General features: G+C 36.4%; 3 protein-coding genes across 3 annotated transcripts in view; all 3 read right to left on the reverse strand.

Annotated features, from left to right (window-relative positions):
- The window catches only part of LOC143554130 (V-type proton ATPase subunit a3-like), a 96,851-nt gene that overhangs the window by 61,580 nt on the left and 13,775 nt on the right, over positions 1-21,496 (reverse strand). The window lies entirely within an intron of this gene.
- On the reverse strand, positions 7,314-9,538 carry LOC143552681 (protein SHI RELATED SEQUENCE 7-like). Its single transcript, XM_077042838.1, has 2 exons — positions 8,510-9,538; positions 7,314-7,746 (listed from the first exon to the last, which is right to left on the reverse strand). Exons 1-2 carry the CDS (start codon positions 9,156-9,158, stop codon positions 7,385-7,387), a joined length of 1,011 nt encoding a protein of 336 aa, XP_076898953.1. The 5' UTR covers positions 9,159-9,538; the 3' UTR covers positions 7,314-7,384.
- LOC143554091 (uncharacterized) lies at positions 17,722-18,975 on the reverse strand. The gene is made up of 2 exons (XM_077043949.1): positions 18,610-18,975; positions 17,722-18,540 (listed from the first exon to the last, which is right to left on the reverse strand). The coding sequence occupies exons 1-2, from the start codon at positions 18,973-18,975 to the stop codon at positions 17,995-17,997; spliced, it is 912 nt and encodes a 303-aa protein (XP_076900064.1). The 3' UTR covers positions 17,722-17,994.

Consider the following 21,496-nt stretch of genomic DNA (forward strand, 5'->3'; position numbering starts at 1 on the left):
ACAGAGTTACAGCTAATAGTGTTCCTACTGAAACGAATGAAAACCGCAAAGTAGTAGGAACAACCTTCAACAAAAGGGAAAAACATTTGGGCTTTTAAACATTGAATTATTTTGAATTCTCACGCAAAAGAATATCAAATTCTACTTCATTTGTATGCGAAATACTTTAAGTGGAACATAAACCCGTTACACAATTTAGAAAATAGCATTTTCACAAGTAAAACTCAATGTTACGAACTTAAAATGCATATTTAAATAAATTTGGTGTTTGACTAGTGGTACCGGTTATTTTCATATAGCCGTTAAAGGTTACATAGGAGATCGTATCAAACTTTGATTTGTTTGGAGGTAGTTAGGTCACACAACTTGAGAGTTAGGATTAATGCAAAGGACCACCCTCAGATCAATAAAGTACGAGAAAAAGTTGAAAGTTGATCAAGATCGACAAAGAACCAGTGTTGTAGTAATTGCGATTTGCGAGTTGCTAGTTGGCTGTTGAGGTGGAAACTAGTGATTAATTGGGGATTAATTAATGATTAATTGAAGTCTAATCGGGATTTTTACAGTCATGCAAAGTAACATGAATATATTACTAAAGTATGAGAAAACGTTGAAAATTTGTATTGTCAAAAAATAAAAAGGAATTTGACTGAATTCAACACGGGACATGGAGTGGTGTTAAATGTGCCATTATGTAAACTTGTAAAGAGGGTGATGGAGTGGTGTTAAATGTGCCATTATGCAAGTACATGAATAAGGTCAAAGTTGACACGGAATGAATTTTGGTTTTAACGTGTTTTAGAAAATAATAATTTGGTTATTATTTTGGATGATATTGAATTGTCTGATTTTGAATATGAAGAAAACCAATAGCTTGTATTATAGCTTTTTCATAATCGTTTACTTAGCTTCAAAGTAGTATTCACAACGATAATTACATAAAAAAAAGAAGCATAAATGATAGAAACATGTTAACTGATATTTGATTAAACAACATACATTAATGCTTTACTTGAGTTTGAGTAGCTTATAAGTTAGCCTTTGAGGTGGGTAATCCAGGATTTTTTACCCTCCGAAATCAGGTTGGAACCGGTTCCCGTTTGGTCAATAAAAGTCAAGAACGGGGTTAGGTATGAACCATTTCCGGGTATGGTCATGCTTTTGACCGATTTTGTCAGGTTTTGGTCCGGTCGGATCCGGATTTTGAACGGGTAGAGATGGAACCAGTTACGACGATTCCGGGAAGAAACTGAAACCCAACTTGTATGCGCGGGTCAGGGTTTATGCCCAGGGTTTATGCCCACCTTCAACAAGAGTTTTGAAATAAGTTGATGAATGAATTGGGCCTTTGTTCCTTGTCTATAGCCCAAGTCTAAGCCATAAAGGGCTAAAGGCAAATAGGTATATGGGCTGCCCTATTAACAATTTGTTACGGAGTATTATTTAATTTGGGCCCTGTACAATTCCTGATTAGCAGTTTAGTTTTTTTTGAAAGGCTAAATTCACTAAATCATGATTAACAGTTTAGTACTAGGCCTTATTTTCATCCTTTCATGTCTTTAGAAAAAAACATATTAGTTAAATACAATTTATACGCAAAATAAATTTCATTAATGTTACATACTCACATTTATAAATCATAATGTAAAGATACGAATTTAATACTTGGTTATACAAACTTACATAGCTCATTTTATAAGTCTAAATCAGGTATCTATAATTGTATGCTAATACTTAGTGCTATTATTCACAAATTGATACCATGTAGTTTGATATTTTTCTTTTTAGACTTAAGGTAATAATTATTATTATCATTGGTGGAGAAGAATAAGATGAAATAATGATTTTGGAGATTTAAGGGTGAAACACGTGCATCAGCCTTTCCTGTGTGTAATGTTGTCATACGATTTAAACAAACATGCATCGACGAGAAATCACTTATCGTCTTACAAACCTCGTAATTCACTAGCTAGCCAAATTGATCCATTTCAACTAAACCGTGAACTTTTTATAAAGTAACGATCTTCTTCGTTCGAATTAGGAGCAAACAACAAAAGGGTATCCATCAAATAATCCTATTAGTTTGGTTACTTTCATGAAATGATTTTTTCTATAGCTTGTTGGTAATTTCTTGTGTGATTTTGTCCCAAATATGGACCTTCATTTCATTAAAAGGAGGTGAACCATTCTTAGATAACAAATAGTTTTCTTCATTTAGTTTATTTACCAAGTCAAGGCCAGAATCTAAGCATCTGGATACTCAATTCACTAAACATTTTAGTTAAAAATATCGAATTCTGCTACTACTAGCTGTGGTTAGGCTAAATATGAATCTGGTTTGATTGTCATGTGTACATATAATTATTATAAGTTATTTGATTATCTATAGGAAAACTTGTTTTCAATGGTGATCTTTGTGCATATGAATAGTCTCGTTCCTGTCCAGTAGAAGTACTAGAGGCTGCAATATCAAGCCTTAAGTATAGGCACTACTGTTAGAAGATCAGCTGGTCTACAGTCACCTCCCAACAAGAAATGTTACAAATCACATTTCCCGTAATATCACTTTCTGCAAAATAAAATAAAATAAAATAAATTTTCCCACTAACCCATGGCCTCTATACTTACCGGTGGAACTTAACCTTTTTTAAAAACTATTTGAATCACTGACGGACTAGTGGACCATTGACTCACCTGATCATTTTCATTACACACTCATGAAAAAACCAACCATATGTGAGAAAAACTTCTTATTTTAAACCCCTATTATTTTTTTGTTATAGATGAGACTTAAAAGTTAAATCCCAATATCCATTTTTTTAATAAAGTTTTAGGTGTCTTAACTCGTGGGCGGAACTTCACTAGGAATTTAAAACGTAAACATGCAAGCAATTAAACACATAACATAAATAAAACATGGGAGCATGGGCTAATATTTAAAAGGAATTGATAATTATGATAACCGGAGGGAAATAAACATGGGGCTGAAAACATAAATAAATGTGGGACTGTGCTGATGTGACCGGGTCACGGCAGGTAAATAAACGGATGATTTTATTTATATGTTTATTTGATCATGATCAGTGTAGAAACCATTGATGCGAAAGTGGCGACAGTCAAGGAGTTGGTAAACTATGGAAACCTGGATATATATTGAGTGGGTAGATCATAGATGTATGGATCCAATAAACATGTCAAGTGGTCAATTGAATATAGATTTAGAAACGAAACTTTATTTTCTATTTAATAGAAAATAAACTTTTACAAGTGAACTAGTGAAGGAACTATTATGTTCGTTAACCGCTTGGTTGAAAGTTCGTTTATGCATGTTTGTAACTTTGTATATTCTTTTCTAAATGACAAACACCTATAATCCTAAAATCTACTACTAAAACCCACCTAATACCCATGTTGTAGGAGTTGAACCCATATCACTTTGAATAAAAACCTGATGTCACTTGGCCAAGAGGCCGTTGGCTAATGCTCGCATCTCATAAATGGATGAACATGTATGGTTTTTTTTAACAAAAGGACATAAACACATGTCTCAATTGTTCATTTATGTTCGTGACGTTTGTTTACATTCGTTTGTTTGTGTTTGTTTTTGTTACGTGCGTTCATGTTTGTTAGTTTACGTATGTTTAACTTTTATTTGATTTTTGCTCTATCATATATAAGAATACAACTATTACTAGACCATTTATACACGCATGTTGAGATGCTTTAACCATCTACAGACCTTAGAAGATCTCAGAAGTAGATGGACCAAGTGTGCACCAAGAAGAGCTTGCGCATACGTTTTTTTTAGTGAAATGTCTTCGAGAAAACAAACAGTCTGCAGATATCAATATCTACGTGACGCCGACAGAAGAGCATGCGCATACATTTTTCAGAAAAAACAAACAACACCTTACTTGTTACACTTTGGGGTATTCGGAGATCTTAGAACCGAAAGACGTTTCAAAGCAAGGAGAATTGTCCTTTCCACATTTTTGAGAACATCAAGATATTGTCCTCCTATGGATCAAGAATAGGGAGAAAAGCCATGGAATGGCATGGCCAAATTTAATTTAATTTTAATTTTTACTATAAACTAATGTCATAAGGTGTCGTTGGTACTAGCTACTTGCTAGTTGTTAATCCCGTCATTTCTTATTGAAATATCGTCATTCGTTGTCATTCAAAAAATTATTGTTTTAATTCACTTTATAAAATATACTCAATTTCCCTTCTATTTGATTTTAGCCGTTGACTTGTTTTATTTGGTACATTCCTTTTGACTTTTTTTAACAGCTATTTGGATCACTGACGGGTCACAGACTCACCAGATCACTAAAGGGTCCCTTACTTTTTAACTAAACATAATGTTCTGTATTTGTAATCAAGAATTTAAATAAACTTATTTTAAAGCACCATAAGTTTAACTATAACATATTAAAATCTTATAGTTTTTTAATCATCTATTGTAAATTTGGTGGGTATTACAAAAACGTTTACATTACAATATACGTGAAGAAGAAATCAAGCATGTCTAAAATGAAATGAAACTATTGATCTTTTAAATCCGGAGCTACTGCAACCACTAATTTTACGACCATTGTAATTCCTGACGTTAATGTCACTAAATTTATAACCATTTTCAATTGCAAACGCAAGTATTATTGAATTTTCTGTACACTTTCACAAAAAGAATATTAGAAAAAATCCAATACTTGAAACCTTAAAACTCAAAAATCCTAACAATGATACACACATCTTAAAATCACAAAGAAACACATATGCATCCAAATAGAAGGATCCGGCATGCATGCCCATAATAACTAATGTATAAAATGAAAGAAATATATATATATATTATAAAAGAAAACATACTAGAGTTACTAAAAATGGGTTGATGGTCAGAAAGTATGTCAACCTAAAAGAGTGTAAGGTCTTGATCAAAGAGGTACTTGTTTTGGATCAGAACTTTCATCAACTCAAGTAAACCTTATTTAACCATTACTCTTTCTTACACATACCCTCCAAATCTAGGACTCCCTACCCTTGTAGCCCATACACTATGCTATACTTAATTCAATAAGTAAATGTACAAGTTCTTATGCATAGTATACACTTGGGTATGCATGAAGACGTTTTAGCATTTATGTAAACATAGTAAACTTTGGTGCATGTGCATTGAAAATAGAGGTACATGAACAATCTGGTTCGTGATCCAAACTAGTTTGAAACCAATTCCAAGCTTAACCGGTTTTGGTGGAATCGGTCCGCAAACTAATCTAAACTGTTAGCTTATACTAGTTTGAGATTACAGACGTTGAAACAGGTTTGGAACAAATTTGAAAAACTAGCAGGTATTTTATAATTCTTTTTAAAAGAAACATGTTTTCCAAAAATGACCTTTTTATCACACATTTGTTATATTGCTGAGTATTGCGACTTGTGAGATAACTAGCAAGAGTTGGTTATCGCGTCACATCACTGTCTTGTAGGTAGTTGAGCAAGAACTAGTCATATGTTAATTAAGCTTTATGGTTTAACTAGGTTTAAAAAAGAAAAATGGATTGCTTGTTAGTGGAGGTGGACCTCATCTTTATTGTGATAGTGATGTTAATGTGATAGTGTTGAAGAAGGGGGGGGGGGGGGGGGATTGTTTGGTGCCGGAATATTATTTGGGGTGTTGTGGTATGGCGCCAGAATGCTGGTGAGGTGGCTAGATGGCGTTTGCTTTGCCATACCGCAACGAACAATCTTAGCAATGTAGTTATAATTGGATTGTATGTGTTAGTTTAATCACACAGCTCAAAAAAATCTATCTCTCATAAAATCCCGTTTAAAGATCTTTTTTTTTCATGTCTCAATTTGATCCGAACTATTTCCTATCGGATTGAAGTACATCTCAAAAAACCGGTTTTAATCCAAGCCATTTTACCTTAGAATCTGAACCGGTTTTAATTAAACCGATCCGGTTTGTACACCTCTAACTAAAATACAAAAAAGAACATTAGGTGAATAACAAAAATACTTTACTTTTATAAGTCCTACACAAATTAGGGCATCACGGATTCACGGGTGGTATCCCTCACCTAGGGAAGCCGTGAGTTGGGTTTGTCTCAGTGAACAAATATAGAGACAGAAATATGTATGTATATGTGAAGGATTAATTACGCATGCAGCCTTAGGCATACATTCATGAAACATATTATGTTTGCAGATACATTAACTCATTATCAAATACATTCACTGGCCTGAAGCTGCATTTATAAAACCATAATATTGTATCAGAATCACCTTTTTATTCTTCCTTCTTGGGACTCAGCTTTTACTAACTATGCATTGTACTTTTTGCAATCTATATTTATTATCAAATATATTCATCTTCAAATAAAATTATATAAATAGTTATTTGTATGCATGAATTATATGCCTTGTTAAAACCAAAAAAATACGAAAAAAAGAAGTAATTTCACATGTTTAAATGATTATATTTATTTGCACAAATGTATTCCAAAAACTATAATGTTATGTAGTTGGAAGGAGTATAGAAGACAATTTTAGATGTTCTTTTAATGTTTTCTTAACCGGAACGTTTATGAATGTCTTATTGGTTTACTGGTCAGACCGACGTGTAACGGGTACACAACCCGCCATAAAACACTGCCTTTCTGTTTACTATAGCCTATCATATAAATGGGTAAACGGTGCAAAAGGCTACCTCGAGTTCAAAAACCAAACAGAAAGTAATTACAGTTTATATAATATACTAAAAAAAGTTATCGAAATAATTCAATAACTTTTCAAGCAAAATAATAACATTCCCCAATGCTCTTTCTTGATGACATCTTATTCTCTTCGCACAAATCTATATGTATGACAGTACTATACATAATAACCTAAACTAGCACATTTCACTTTCTCCCAAAATACCATTTTTATGTCATCAAAACAATATTTTATGTACAAACTTTTTGTTGGGACGAATGTTTAAATGTTTAAATCTCATATGAATCATCAAAAGATCAAATATACCCTTTGAAGAAACTTGAAACTATAATTTGAAGTTTAAATAAACCAGATAAATCAATTAACAATGTTCTAGTAATAGTCATAATCTTCATTACAAATATGTCAAATATTGAACTCAAATTCTTTCTTTGATAACAATTCTAATTGACTACTAGCACCTACATAATCAAATATGTTAGGAGAGTTCTCGGATTCTAATCTTGCTTCTACTGGTTTCTAACCATAACTTTTTAAAACCGCCACTCTAGCTAGTCTTTGATCATGTCGTTTGTGAGTTTTCCAATAACAGGTCTCGTAATAAACAAAAGAAACTAAGTGGCAACAATAGCTAGCATATTTGGATTTTGCTTTATACCATCTTTCAAGATCTTGGTGGTGGGAAGAATTGAGTACCAACCATGAAAGCATTAAGAGGAGTAGGTAACATCGACGACGGATCAACCGAAGTAGCATTTGGATTCGCGGTGGTCGTGGCAGCCCCCATGGTGCCAGAGGTGATGAGGTTAAGTTGTTGATGTTGAGAACTGCTGCCACCGTCGCCTGCGGTTGAGGAACTGTCCCCACCACTAGGACCATGGTCATAGAGAATGCCCTTGAATACATGCCCGCCGATGCTAACCGTTGTTTGGTAAGCCAGCTGCTCCTCTGCCACATTCATTGCACTCACTCTAACGCACCGGAATACCGCTGGAGAACTCACTTCTGCTGGGAAATGGCCAGTTTCTAGCCCTAAATTTAAACAAACGTTAAGGACATATATAATGTATAAATATAAATTATTAAACTCTTTTTGGGTTAGGAACCCTAAATACTTATATACCATAGATTTAGGGTTTATCATGAAAACATTTTTTTAGTAATAGTTTAGAATTCAACAAGCTATTTTATTAGTTGTGTTTACAAAATTCTTGCAATTCTAAATATTTTGCAACTCCAGCAATAGAACTCGTCAAGTTCGATTGGGTGACAAGAAAACTCCATAGAATTTAATGAAAAATTCTATGGAGTTAGTTCGTCACCCAAACAAACATACTAGTAAAATCTAAAAGATATTATCACAACTAATTTCATGAGTTCATTTGCAGGTATAGCGAAAAGTGCACCAAGAAATACAATAGCATCTTACTAATGTAAAACATTTGTTACATTATATGTGAATAATACATAAATAGACATATTACCCTAGTAACTTTAAGAGAATACCTAAAACTGCTTAACAAATTCTTGAATCATGTACTAATCCAAATAAGTTCTTTATGTTAGACATAATAATACCTTGTGTCAAAGCCTACAAGTCTTGAAATGTGAAGCTAATCTATGCATATGAAATATATCCAATCAATCAAATGATGAATGAATCTTGGTAAAGAAAAACCGTGTGCTTTTTCTCCAAACCCAATAATTATAAAGAAGAATAATAATTCAAGGGTTTTGTTTGTTCCTAGAAAAATAATAACATACAAAAAACAAAGAAACAAATTTTTACCTGAAGAAATGTTTTGATGATGTGCTGAAGCCACATTCACACCACCACCACCACCACCGGTGGTAATAAAATGATGATCTTCCCGGAGCCTCTTTGTATTCTGATCATCACCACTACCGCTACCACCGCTTCTCATCACTAAACCTAGTTGTTGTTGGTGGCGTTCACGCCGTTTAGTGGCGGGAACCCACGTGCTTTTCACGTGGGTTTGACACGGAAACCCTCGGCTTCTACAACAAGTCCTACACCTCATGTGTTGACAATCTTTCTTAGCTTGATTACCACAATCTTGACAATTAATCCCACTACCGCCACTACCACTACCGCTACCGCTGCCAACGTATTCTCCTCCAGCAATCCCATACCCACCTTGCCTCATCATTTTCCAACAAGGCACCGCAGTAGGAATATTATTATTATTATTATTATTATTACTATTACTGTTACTATTACAGACAGCAGTATTATTATGCTGCTGATGTAGCTGGTAATACTGCTGCCATATCTCAAACTCTTTGTTGCGGATCTCTTCGTTCCGGAACAAATGTAAACTATTAGGAGTGATCACACCATCATCATCTTGATCTTGAATTTGCTCATCTTTTGTCACTCCAAATGCCAACCCACCTAGTGAGAAGAAACTAGACATGTTGTTAAACAAGTTTCCATAGGTAAAAAAAAAAACTAAAAGGGTTTTTAAGGAACAAAATGATTATTATGTTTTTGTCTTTTTGTTATTTGTTTGCATTAAAATCACGCCCCTGCAACGCCGCCATAGCTACTGCACCCTCAATTTAATACAACACCACCGTACTCTCTCGCTTGTTTCTCTCTCTAGAAACCAGCTTCACAAAATCTGTGTAATGAATCTCCCAATATTTCGTCTACAGTTGTCTGGCAGTTTGAAATTAAAGTCTGCTTTGATCTCATCCGTTGTGTTTTGATCCAACGGTGGTGAGGGTGTACACGTGGCAAGTCGATCAGCTTTTAGTTATTTGCCCTTGCACCGGAAAACACGCCCTGCTTTTCTCCTTTTGTGATTATTTTTTTATTATTGTTACTTTTGTGAGAGAAGTTTTCAATGCTTTAAATAAATTACGGATGATCATGTGCAAGTTTTGTTTTCTTTCTAATCATGGATTTGGCTTTTATTATTTTGTTAAACCTAGCTATTATGAATAGCAATTTGTTCTAAATTTAATGAAAAATTATATATTTTAGTAATCGTAGATGGCTAGAGTTGGCTATGCTGTTTAGGAACGAGTTAACAATAGTGGATACCAAACTCAAAGTTACGTGTCACGTATGTGGTATATCTATAGGACTATATCTATTCTTTTTAGTAAAATTGAAAACTACAATGATTGTTTGTTATTTGTTACTCTCATATTATTTTTCACAATTTATGACAATTAAATTCCTAAAATCATTTGTTACCACTTTTTAAACTGATAACTATTAAATACTACTTTGAAGTAGGAAAAAAAACACTAGACAAATACATAAATTGTCCAAGGCTTGATGCAAAACTACTATCGAGCCGGGGGTCTCACCGGAAGCAACCTCTCTATCCTTATGGGGTAGAGGTAAGGTTGTCTACATCTTACCCTCCTCAGACCCTACCATTGCTTTGCTATTGGTGGGATATACTGAGTACGATGATGATGATGACGATGTTTTAAACGTACATTAATGTACAAACTATAAAGGCTATCTCTTGCCGATGAACTGTTGTGGAGTGCTAAGGAAGAGACTTAGTGTTCCATGTGATCCAGGTTCGATTCATGCCCACAACATTTCGTTTCAGATGCACTAGGGTGATGCTGGGAGTATAGACGAATCCGTGGTTTTCACTAGTTGGATCATCAAATTGTACATGTTTTTTCTCACCGTACTGTCGTGCCTTATGGCGAGTGTTCACGGGCGTTGGTCTTAGGTGAGGGTTTTTCACTGATCGAAAGACAAATGTATCCCGATGTGGTGAATTTAACTAGTAGCTTATTTAGAAGATCCATTTGTCGTTAAAAAAAGTTGTCTCTTAACAATTGTTTTTCGCTTAACTATAAATATTATTTGTTTTCATTAAGTAGATGTGTAGTATACGGGTCTCAAGTTAATATATTAATATGAAAACAAGTTTGTTTGCAAATAATGTTAACACGTTTGTTTGCATATGATGTTAGTCGAGTAAATATGTTTTATTTCTTAAAATTATTAAAAAAAATATTTTTTTATCCAATTACTTCCGCATGGGCATTGTATGCCTATAGTGGATCCACGGCCTGGCTAGGATGTCCGCTTAGGCCAAAAATATGGTCGTCGAGAAAAAAAAGTATGGGAGTTGGTATTCATACACCCACCATAGTTTTAGAGAGGATGTGTGTAAAAGAGAAATTATATGTAAAAAGGGTGTACAAATAGTAAAAAGGGTGTTTGAACAGAGAATGGCAAAAGTATTACTAGACTACTATCAAGTTCACTGTGGGCTTATGGTGAACAAGTGTTTGCCTATGATGTGAGTTGAAACATATCTTCTTAGGATTTAACATGTCAACTGTATTCTTAAATAAATTTGTAACCACTGAGCTATGCTAATCTAACATGAAGTTCAATACCAACTAAGATGCTTCAAAACTTTTAAGGGTAACTATATCAACAACCAAGCTACGATGAATATATCGTTTAGGCTATACGTAATATCAATGTTTCTTAAGGGCATTTTTCATCACATCATAACTTTTTTTAGTAAAAAATATTTGTATTCTATATGGTTATTGGTTAATGCCTTTTAGTGCCCCATCTATTACTATCGCTTTAAGCCACATAGGGCTTTATTGTAGAAACGTCTATGCTCTTATAACGCCTCATAATGCACATATGGGATGTGTAGTTGAAGAAACACTAATCGACCCCGGGCAGATTACGGATAATCTGGGGGTTAAATAGATGTTTCCCACGAGGGGTTAGATCCGGCAAAGATGGTTCTTCTGATAACCTGCAAAACAGACACCGTGAGCTCGTCACTGAGAAGGGGGGGTACCTCCTTGTGACCACCCTCCGGCGTGAGAATCAGACTAGATTGCTATTGAATATAAGTGTATATTAAGAGATTGCTAGAGCAGATTTCAGGTATAAGATATAAGATACAAGATAAGATGAGATGATCATACCATTTGGGGTATTTATAGCCGAAGGTAGGTTTCCAAGAGGGTATAGCCGGCTGAATAGTATTCCTGTTCTACCAACTGTGGCCTACGCACGTGCCATGCTGGTAGTTGGTGGGTAGGCAGCGGCTGACAGTGACCAGGCCTGCTGTGTACTATTCCTTTTCCACCAACTGCAGGCTATGCACGTGGTATGACAGGAGTTGGTGAGTAGGCAGCGGCTAATAGTGACATACAGTACAAGAGCATGCTGCTCGCCATACTGTTGTCAATGAGCTGTCGTATCTCTGGTCAGATCTTTTGCCCATACCTCGTCAGGTACAGTACAAAAGATCCTCTAGTATCGTACGGACTGTCTCATTTGGGCGGGAGTATTCCCCCTCCCGCCTTTGTGCGGGATTGTTCCCGGCTTTGCTCATTCCTTCAGGTGACTACTGAATTATTTTGAGAGCTAAGTGCCTTGTGCGTGTAGCCTTGCTGCGCGGGTGACCTTCCCTGATGGCTTGTATCCGCAGCTGCGGGAACAGGCGGAGTACTTCGCCATTGGGAGGCATTTCCTGCGGGAACAGCTTGCGTACTGCGCGTAAGGACGTCACGTCTCTGAGCATGGTGGGTCCTGCGGATCCAGTTGGTTTCTGCGCAGACGTCTCTCTTCAAGGTGAGTCATGCGGGTCCAACTGGGCTCTGCTGGGACCTACCTCTTCAAGTCCCCCCACTCCAATGTTCTTCTCATGAATGTTTAATAAGTGAGGTGAGCTTTTGGACTTAAGCAAAGGGTTTTTGAAAAGGGTTTAGTTTTAAGGTTTGCCATGGGGATTCTTCCCGCGGAAGTCCTAATGTCACTTGCAGAAATTCCCGACTTTCCTGCTTGATCTTTGGGTATGATGCGGGTAGGTCTGTAACCTCCTCGCAAGTCAGGAGCGTTGAGTCCCACTTGTGTGGATTCTCCATGAGGTTTTGGTAGTTTTGAACATAGTGATCAATTATGTTAAAACCACCAATTCCATCTTGGAGTTTCAAACAATATAGTTCTCGACGTTCCCGCTATGCGGGGATGTTATTCCCGTTTCCGCAAGCATGGCCCAGAAGATCCATCTTGGTTTCAATTCCCTGCGGAGCGCTAGGTATGTGAAGGGTTTTGCCTTGACACTGTACCCGCACTCGTCTTACGGTTACTTTACTTCCAAGGTATTCCTGGCGTCAATTTCCTGCGGGTGCTAAGTATGTGAAGGGTTTTGCCTTAACACTGTACCCGCACCCGTCTTATAGTTACTTGGTCGCCGAGGTATTCTTGGCTTCAATTCCCTGCAGGTGCTAAGTATGTGAAGGGTTTTGCCTTAACACTGTACTCGCACCTGTCTTTCACACTTATGTATGCGGTGAAGACCGGCATATCCGTGTGGAAAGTTCATAAGTATAAATTTAAGATCATCAGCATCGATGTTCTAAGGAGAATCATTTCCATTAGAAGTGGCTCTGGGCCTTTTCTTTACAAATTTGGAATTTATCTACATGCAAACTGTGTAATTGAGCTCCCTTCCATGTTGTTGGGATGGGAGTGCCATCGAGCCGATATGCACCTGGTTCGGGATCTCGTTGTTTACGCAGTATGTAGTCTCCAACATTGAAGCTGCAATTTTATTCGTGTTTTCCCCAACTGGGGTTCTACACGCGTCAGCCTGCTCAGCGTTCGTTACGCCACGAGGTGCGCGAGCGTCCCATCTCTGACAAATGCTTCGACAATGTCCTTTACGTCTGTGCATTCTTCAGTGTTGTGGCCTTTTGTCCTGTGAAAGTCACAGTATTTGCTCCGATCAGCATTGTGACGATGTCGGATTATTGGAGCCTTTGGCCATGGGAGCTCCTCAGTGGCGAATATCTCGGTGACGCTTTTGGTGAGTGGCGTCCATCTGGAGTTCTGGTCGACTGTACGTTATCCCTTCCGCCTAACCGATGTTGCAAGCCGGATTAGGTGTCAAAGTTTACCCTTGACTGCCAAATGCCTAGCTTCCGCTTTTTGTTTAGTCGGGCGGTAAGGACGTTGTCTTCTCTTGTTTTCTGGGTGTAGAGGTTTGTGCTCTGGGGGAGATCTCTACCCAGTTGCTTCTCCGTTTCCGCAAAGCGTTTAGCTACTGTCATGATGGCATCCCATGTGGATGGCATGCCATCTCTACCCGTTAAGGTGCGGATGAGCTCTGGGTCGTTCGCGCCCTGGATGAAAGCAGCGCGAACAAGATCTTCGCTAATATTACCCAGACTTAGCTTCTTTGAGTTGAAGCGAGTGATGAAGTCTGGCAAATATTCATCTTCCTCTCGAATGCAATTGAGGATTGTCCATTGCTCTTCGGTATACTTTCTTTGTTGGCTGAAGTGTTGGCTAAACTTCTGTTGGAAGTCTGCCCAGTCGTAGATGTGGTTGACCGGTAGACGATCGAACCACGCTCTAGCTGGCCCAACAAGCGTCATTTGGAACATGTAACACCACGTAGGTTCCGTCCAATTACTGACGGTTGCCCCCGCTATGAATCTGTTTAAATGATCGTCTGGATCAGATATACCATCGTAAGTGCCGATGTTGGACATCTGTTTGGCACTTTTCGGGGCGATTGCTTCCGCAATGTCCCTTGCAAATTTGGACGTTCCCGCATTTGCCGCAGTTGGTCTAAATGCTTTGGAGAAGTCACGTGGGTTTCCACCCGCGTTTTTTGGTTTGAAGGTTTCTCCAAAATGCCTTCTCGGTTGGGAGTCCGTTTCTTTACGCTTCCCTTTCGCCCTATGACGAGGGTTTGCGTCACTATCGGATTCCTCCGAATCATCGTCAAAGTACTCTACGAATTCATCAGCCTGTTGGAGTAAACGTAAGCGTTCATCCAACTCAGCTTGGAATTCTTTTTGACGTGCTTCCGCCCACGCTTTAACTTCATCGAGTGTTTGGCGGGGGAGCCTCGTTCGTTGTCTCTCTAACTGGGTATCGGTGAATCCAGTGAGCGATTATTTACTGCACTTGCCCCAGCTTGGGTAACCGGGGTAGTGTTCGTAAAATTTACTGCACTTGCCCCGGCTTGGGTAACCGGGGTAGTGTTCGTAAAAACTGTGTAGTCGCCGGTATTCCCCCCAGTAGCTGTGGTTGTGGTTACCGGAGTTTCTTTAACCATCTTTCCAGAAGTTTGAAAAAACTGAAAAGAAATGAAGTTCTAGCTTTTATGCACGGATGGCGCCAATGAAGAAACACTAATCGACCCCGGGCAGATTACGGATAATCTGGGGGTTAAATAGATGTTTCCCACGAGGGGTTAGATCCGGCAAAGATGGTTCTTCTGATAACCTGCAAAACAGACACCGTGAGCTCGTCACTGAGAAGGGGGGGTACCTCCTTGTGACCACCCTCCGGCGTGAGAATCAGACTAGATTGCTATTGAATATAAGTGTATATTAAGAGATTGCTAGAGCAGATTTCAGGTATAAGATATAAGATACAAGATAAGATGAGATGATCATACCATTTGGGGTATTTATAGCCGAAGGTAGGTTTCCAAGAGGGTATAGCCGGCTGAATAGTATTCCTGTTCTACCAACTGTGGCCTACGCACGTGCCATGCTGGTAGTTGGTGGGTAGGCAGCGGCTGACAGTGACCAGGCCTGCTGTGTACTATTCCTTTTCCACCAACTGCAGGCTATGCACGTGGTATGACAGGAGTTGGTGAGTAGGCAGCGGCTAATAGTGACATACAGTACAAGAGCATGCTGCTCGCCATACTGTTGTCAATGAGCTGTCGTATCTCTGGTCAGATCTTTTGCCCATACCTCGTCAGGTACAGTACAAAAGATCCTCTAGTATCGTACGGACTGGCTCATTTGGGCGGGAGTATTCCCCCTCCCGCCTTTGTGCGGGATTGTTCCCGGCTTTGCTCATTCCTTCAGGTGACTACTGAATTATTTTGAGAGCTAAGTGCCTTGTGCGTGTAGCCTTGCTGCGCGGGTGGCCTTCCCTGATGGCTTGTATCCGCAGCTGCGGGAACAGGCGGAGTACTTCGCCATTGGGAGGCATTTCCTGCGGGAACAGCTTGCGTACTGCGCGTAAGGACGTCACGTCTCTGAGCATGGTGGGTCATGAGGGATCCAGTTGGTTTCTGCGCAGACGTCTCTCTTCAAGGTGAGTACTGCGGGTCCAACTGGGCTCTGCTGGGACCTACCTCTTCAGTAGTGGTTTTATTCGTCTCTATAATGCCTCATTACCGATAACCTTAAATAGGATGATTGATTCGGTGATTCGATTGTATAATTGGCGTACTTGGCTAAATGGAATATTTTGACGGGCCACTAGTTGTGAACAAACTTGTGTCTTGGTTGAGGAAATCGGATCGCAAGATTTTATCTATACCCTAATAAATAAATGAATAAATTAAATAGTAAGTTAGTTTAGCCCGAATAAAATTACTAATTAACTCTGTAGGATTTAGATGGCAATTAAAAAATTGGGTGCTACTATTATAAATTGAATTATAATGTTACTGCTATAATTATAAATTGCAATTAAACAATTATCATATGATGTAGGATTACGGTGGAATATAATTGTTAAATAATAAATATCATTATTATATTTTGTTGTGCTTGCGTTATTAATAGTGATTTGTTGTTGGAACTTTATATTAATTTTTTTCTTCTTTATATCCAGATTAGATGATTTATAGATTTGTTTTCGAGTCTCGTTTAACGAGCGAAGAGAAATTAAGGAGAATTATGACAAGAAAGAAAGTTAGGGGGAATAAAAATATATGTTGTGCTTGCGTTATTCATAGTGATTTGTTGTTGGAACTTTATATTAATTTTTTTCTTCTTTATATTCAGATTAGATGATTTATAGATTTGTTTCCGAGTCTCGTTTAACGAGAGGAGAGGAATTAAGGAGAATTATGACAAGAAAGAAAGTTATGGGGAATAAAAATATATGATTTTATTTAGTGTTCCTAAGTTTAATGAAAAAGAAATGAATAAAAAGAAAATTAAAAATTTTAGGCGTCCCGAGTTAAGAGAAAAAGAAAAGAAATATACAATTTTTCAATTATACCCTTTAAGTAAATTATTACATTGAGTTAGATATAAAGGTAATTTAGAAATTGATAAAAGTTATAATCAAACACAAATATTTTCTTTTCTAATTTCTCCAATTTTAAAAGACGATAATATGCTCAAATTTTATAGCATTCATTGTTTTTTCATATTTTCCTCTTTTTTCTTTTTCTTTCTCTTGTTAAATGTGACTCATAAACACAGTACAAAAAGAAAAGGTTTCAGACGTTTTATAGTTATTTTTCATTTCTCTATAAAATAAAAATCTGAAGCCACATTATAAAGTTTGACAAGGAATCATCGTATTACATGCACAAATATACAAAACTAGAAAGTTTGTGTGATCAAGGAACTTGATTTAACGTGAGACATAGGAATTAGGGCAAAGTATAGTTTCGAAAAACTTTTGAGGACAAAGAAAAAAAAGACCTAGGCGTATTCCAAAATCTCTAAATTAGGAGGATAAAAGACTAGTGTTAGGATAAAACTAATTGCATTATTTTATATATTATAGGGAGTTGATATAAAAGACAATAACACTCTCATGTGTTTTGTTCATGTCATAAGTTAACCTAAAATACTTACAGAGTTAGTGGTAAATAATAAAAATTGAAATAAAATAAATAAAATGTAAAGAATGTCTAATATCATTTTTAAATGTTATGAATGCAACATGAAAACAGTGACAAACGTGAAGAATGAAATTATGTAATTTTGTTCTATCACTAAAATTTTGTAGGTAATTTTTGTTTGGCTCACATTTATTGGTGATTTCCGTATTAAGTTGAATAAATATAATAGAAATTAATAATCCCATCAAGGGGCTGACTCGTTTGTCCACTGAAAACCCATGCAAGCAAATCTATCAACTAAGGGGGTGTTTGGTACAGAGAAAATGGAATAGAGAAATGGAATTGCAGAGAAAGGGAATTGGTCTGGAGAAAGAGAATTGACTGTTCTGTTTGGTAGTACAGAGATTTCAGTAGAGAAATATAGCTGAGAATCATTTCTTTTGTTTGGTACATAGGAAATAAACAGAGAATTATATCAACTTTATCATTAGCACAAGTATTTTTTTTCATAACAAATATTTATTAAAAAATAAAAAACATATAAAAAGATGCATAAATTCCAACCAAAATATGCATTGATCAAACCAATTCACATACAAAACATAGTTTTTAAGCAAAAAACATCAACCATAGTTAAAACCAATTCACATACAAAACATACTTCAACCATACACAACTATCCCATTGAACCATCGGTATACAACTCGACCATCTCAATTTTCTCTTCTATTGTCAACGCAAGAAAAGAATGTCCTAGATCCACATCTTTACCAATCAAATGAGCTACTTTGAACCGTTTTTTCGTAGTGATACCTGGTAAAGCTTTCAACTCATCACTAACATTTTCATATATTTCACGAGCCTCCATACCTTCTTTGCTAAGTTGTTCACCCACCATCTTCCCAAATCGAAGCAAAACTTCCTTGATATCTTTGCAAGACTCTCGATATATCTCATCTGCATCCGTGCTTCTACCTCTTTTGCGCTTGCTTGTTACACTTCCTGTTTGTCCTTCAGATCTATCAACATTTGGAACGGCTTCATCAACAAAATCAAAGTCTTCAATATCAACAGATGAGCTTTTTTGCGTCTCTTGAACAACATCTTCTTCTCTAAGGTCAACTGCTTTACTAGCAGTAGCTCTATCCTTACCGAATATGGTACACAATTTGTCATAGAAAGGAAATGACTTGTCACGAAAATTCACAGCACCTTTGTGAGACTACAAGACAATTACAAATAAATTAGACTAAAATTTTAAAATCTAAAAAATATATTTTTTAGAATATACCTTCACGTATTCATTCCAAACACTATCATCGGCAATAATACAACATTTTTGTTCATCCCAACCAAACCCACTTGTATGCACCATATCATATACAATGCTAAAGTGTGTCTTCCATGTCTTCATCCTAGACTTTATATGTGGTTCTGCTTTGAGGCCAGAGTTAGGAAGACTTACATCTAGCAATTGTTGAACACCATTTAAATAACCTGGTTTGAATCCATTGTCAGCACCAGCATACTTTCCGGATGCATGTATCTCCATTAATGCATTAATTAGCTTTACATCTTCATCATTTGTCCAGGTATGCTTGCTCCGAGTAACTCCTCTCACTATATTTAAATCTGCTATGTCTACGTACAAATGCATAATTATACAATTAAAAATCATAATTCATGTAACTACAAATATAAATATAACAAGAAACATTAATAAGAAACAAATAAAGTGCATAAATAAACATTAATAAGAAACATCCTTGGTTCTACAAATAAAAAATACATAATTGTCAAACATAATTAAGAAACATTGTTGGCACGCTGCGCACGCATCGCAGTCCAACTATTAAACATTTCATTAGCAAGAAGGTCTCTACGATCGGTCCATTCTTGTGAGGGCTCGATCATAGAAATAACATTGTCATTGTCATTTGCAGGTTGTGTGTGATTTACTGGGATTTCGTTATCAAGAGGGTCTTCACTCATTGTTGTTCGTATGAAATTGTGCAATAAACAACAAGTAATGATGATACGTGGCATGGACTCTATGGGATGATATGAGTTATCACGTAAAATAGCCCATCTATCTTTAATCATTCCGAAACATCTTTCTATAACATTCCTGGCCGATGAATGTCTCATATTAAAGAACTCCTTAGCATTCGTAGGAGGACGAGACCAATCGTTAAGATGATAACGTTGACCTCGATATGGAGTTAAAAATCCTTCACCATTTGTATAACCGGCATCACAAAGGTAGTATGTTCCTACATTTAACCATAAACTCTATGTTAATTATCATACTTAAATCTATGTATATTCTTTGAAAATTGTCTATCACATACCCGGAGTTATTTTAAGACCATTGGGTTTACTGATTGCATCACGCAAAACTCTACTATCAGCTGCAGAACCCTCCCATCCCGCTAAGACATACGTAAATAAAAGGTCTCTCGTACATACTCCGAGTACGTTAGTACAAATCTGCCCTTTTCTTGTCCTATAAGGTTTTCTATCAATAGCAGGGACTTTAACTTTAATGTATGTTTCATCTAATGCTCCTAAGCAACCCTGAGTTAAAAGAAAACATTACTTACTAATTTATGTTAGCAAAAAATATCTTTAATAAAAAATGTGTTTGACTAACCTTAAACCATTTCCATCTTTCATCAGTTTCATTATCTGGCACTGGCACGAGTGACTTGTAGAGTTTTTTGTGTAATCGACATATAGCATTTAAGACTAACTTGAAATACCGACTTACAATTTCCCCGGACCGATGAAATCTGTTGACTAGTATCCTATTCTTTGCATTATGAGCAAGGGTATGTAAAAATATAGCAACTTACTCATCGACTAGCATGTTTTTACTATTCTTTAGTCCCCCTCTAGTTTATAGCATATCACAAAGTGTTGTAAATGCATGTATATTCATTCTTATGTTAACAACACTCGTAACATCACTTTCATAAACCATCCTCACCATGTTTTCATGCCTATTATGGTAACTCATTAAATATTTTGTACGTAAAGTCATTGACTCAATCGACCGACGCAAATGATAAGTACACAACATCCACCAACGAATCGTAACATAAATGACATAAAATGCACCTATGGCAACTATTCTTTGTCTGGAAGGTGATATTGCCATCTGCACATAAAAATATAAGAAAATTCAAGAAAAGCAAATAACTCCAAAATATAATCCAAATATTAGCAACAAAGTGATCATGAAAGCAAGAAAAATGATTACAGGCTACTTTATTCACTGACTTGCTGAATGTTGTTTAATTGCCAATGTTTACATCAATATATATGTTATTTTGGATGAAATTGAACATCCAAGTTTCCATGCGAGTTACAAGTCAATGTTATACAAGATCCCTAAGGTTTCCATATGAGTTACAAGTCAATTTCTAGATAAAAATGGTGTAAAAAGTGATGATTTGTTGATATGTAGAAATCTGAGGTTTTTGGTCAGATTTGAGTTTGTAAATATAGATTTATTTATCAACAAAACAATTGAAATAAATTATGAAAACACTTTCACAGAAACTTCAACATCTCTAGGTGTTTATATATTTTTCTCAAATTTTTAAAGTATGCATAAGGTTTTCAACTAAAATGCTAATTATCAAAGGTATCTAAAACTTACTGTTCAGAGTTTGTAAATGTCAAAATTTCTCAAAAATTGACTACTCAGGATTTGCATACAAGGCCAATTGGGAAATATTCTAGACACTTAAAATGTTCATTAGAAAGAGGAATGAAGTCTAAAACTTCAAAAATAAGAGAGTTATGCTCTTTAGAAGTGGACTTAAAATCTGTCAGTCAAAAACAGATTTGACCTTTGGTTTTATTTTTCACGTTTGGGTAATCAAAACTTCTCTAAAAATTACGAAACCAGCGGGGTTTGAAACTAGACTCTTTGAACTTAATGTTAGACTCAAGAAACGATCAATTTGCATCTGTTATGATCAAAATATTGTTTGAACAAAACAGCATTACAGATTTCATCAGCAACAGCATTCAAGCAACTCATGTAAACATTCAATTTATCGGTTCCAACATTCAACCTAGCATCTAAATATCATTCTAACATAAAATTCATGATTCAAACTCATCAATTTCATACCATATAATGTTCAATTCCCAACCTAGACATCAAA

Source organism: Bidens hawaiensis, unplaced genomic scaffold (genome assembly GCF_021521415.1).
Source record: "Bidens hawaiensis isolate Kalapana, Puna unplaced genomic scaffold, B.hawaiensis_p1.1 tig00001032_1, whole genome shotgun sequence".
Classification (NCBI taxonomy): domain Eukaryota; kingdom Viridiplantae; phylum Streptophyta; class Magnoliopsida; order Asterales; family Asteraceae; genus Bidens; species Bidens hawaiensis.

Coding starts and splice junctions, on each gene's coding strand:
- LOC143552681 (XM_077042838.1), bottom strand. CDS start 9,158: ATGTCTAGTTTCTTCTCACTAGGTGGGTTGGCATTTGGAGTGACAAAA. Junction 7,747..8,509: donor TCATCAAAACATTTCTTCAG/GTAAAAATTTGT, acceptor ATTTAGGGCTAG/AAACTGGCCATTTCCCAGCA.
- LOC143554091 (XM_077043949.1), bottom strand. CDS start 18,975: ATGCATTTGTACGTAGACATAGCAGATTTAAATATAGTGAGAGGAGTT. Junction 18,541..18,609: donor TTTGGAATGAATACGTGAAG/GTATATTCTAAA, acceptor ATTGTCTTGTAG/TCTCACAAAGGTGCTGTGAA.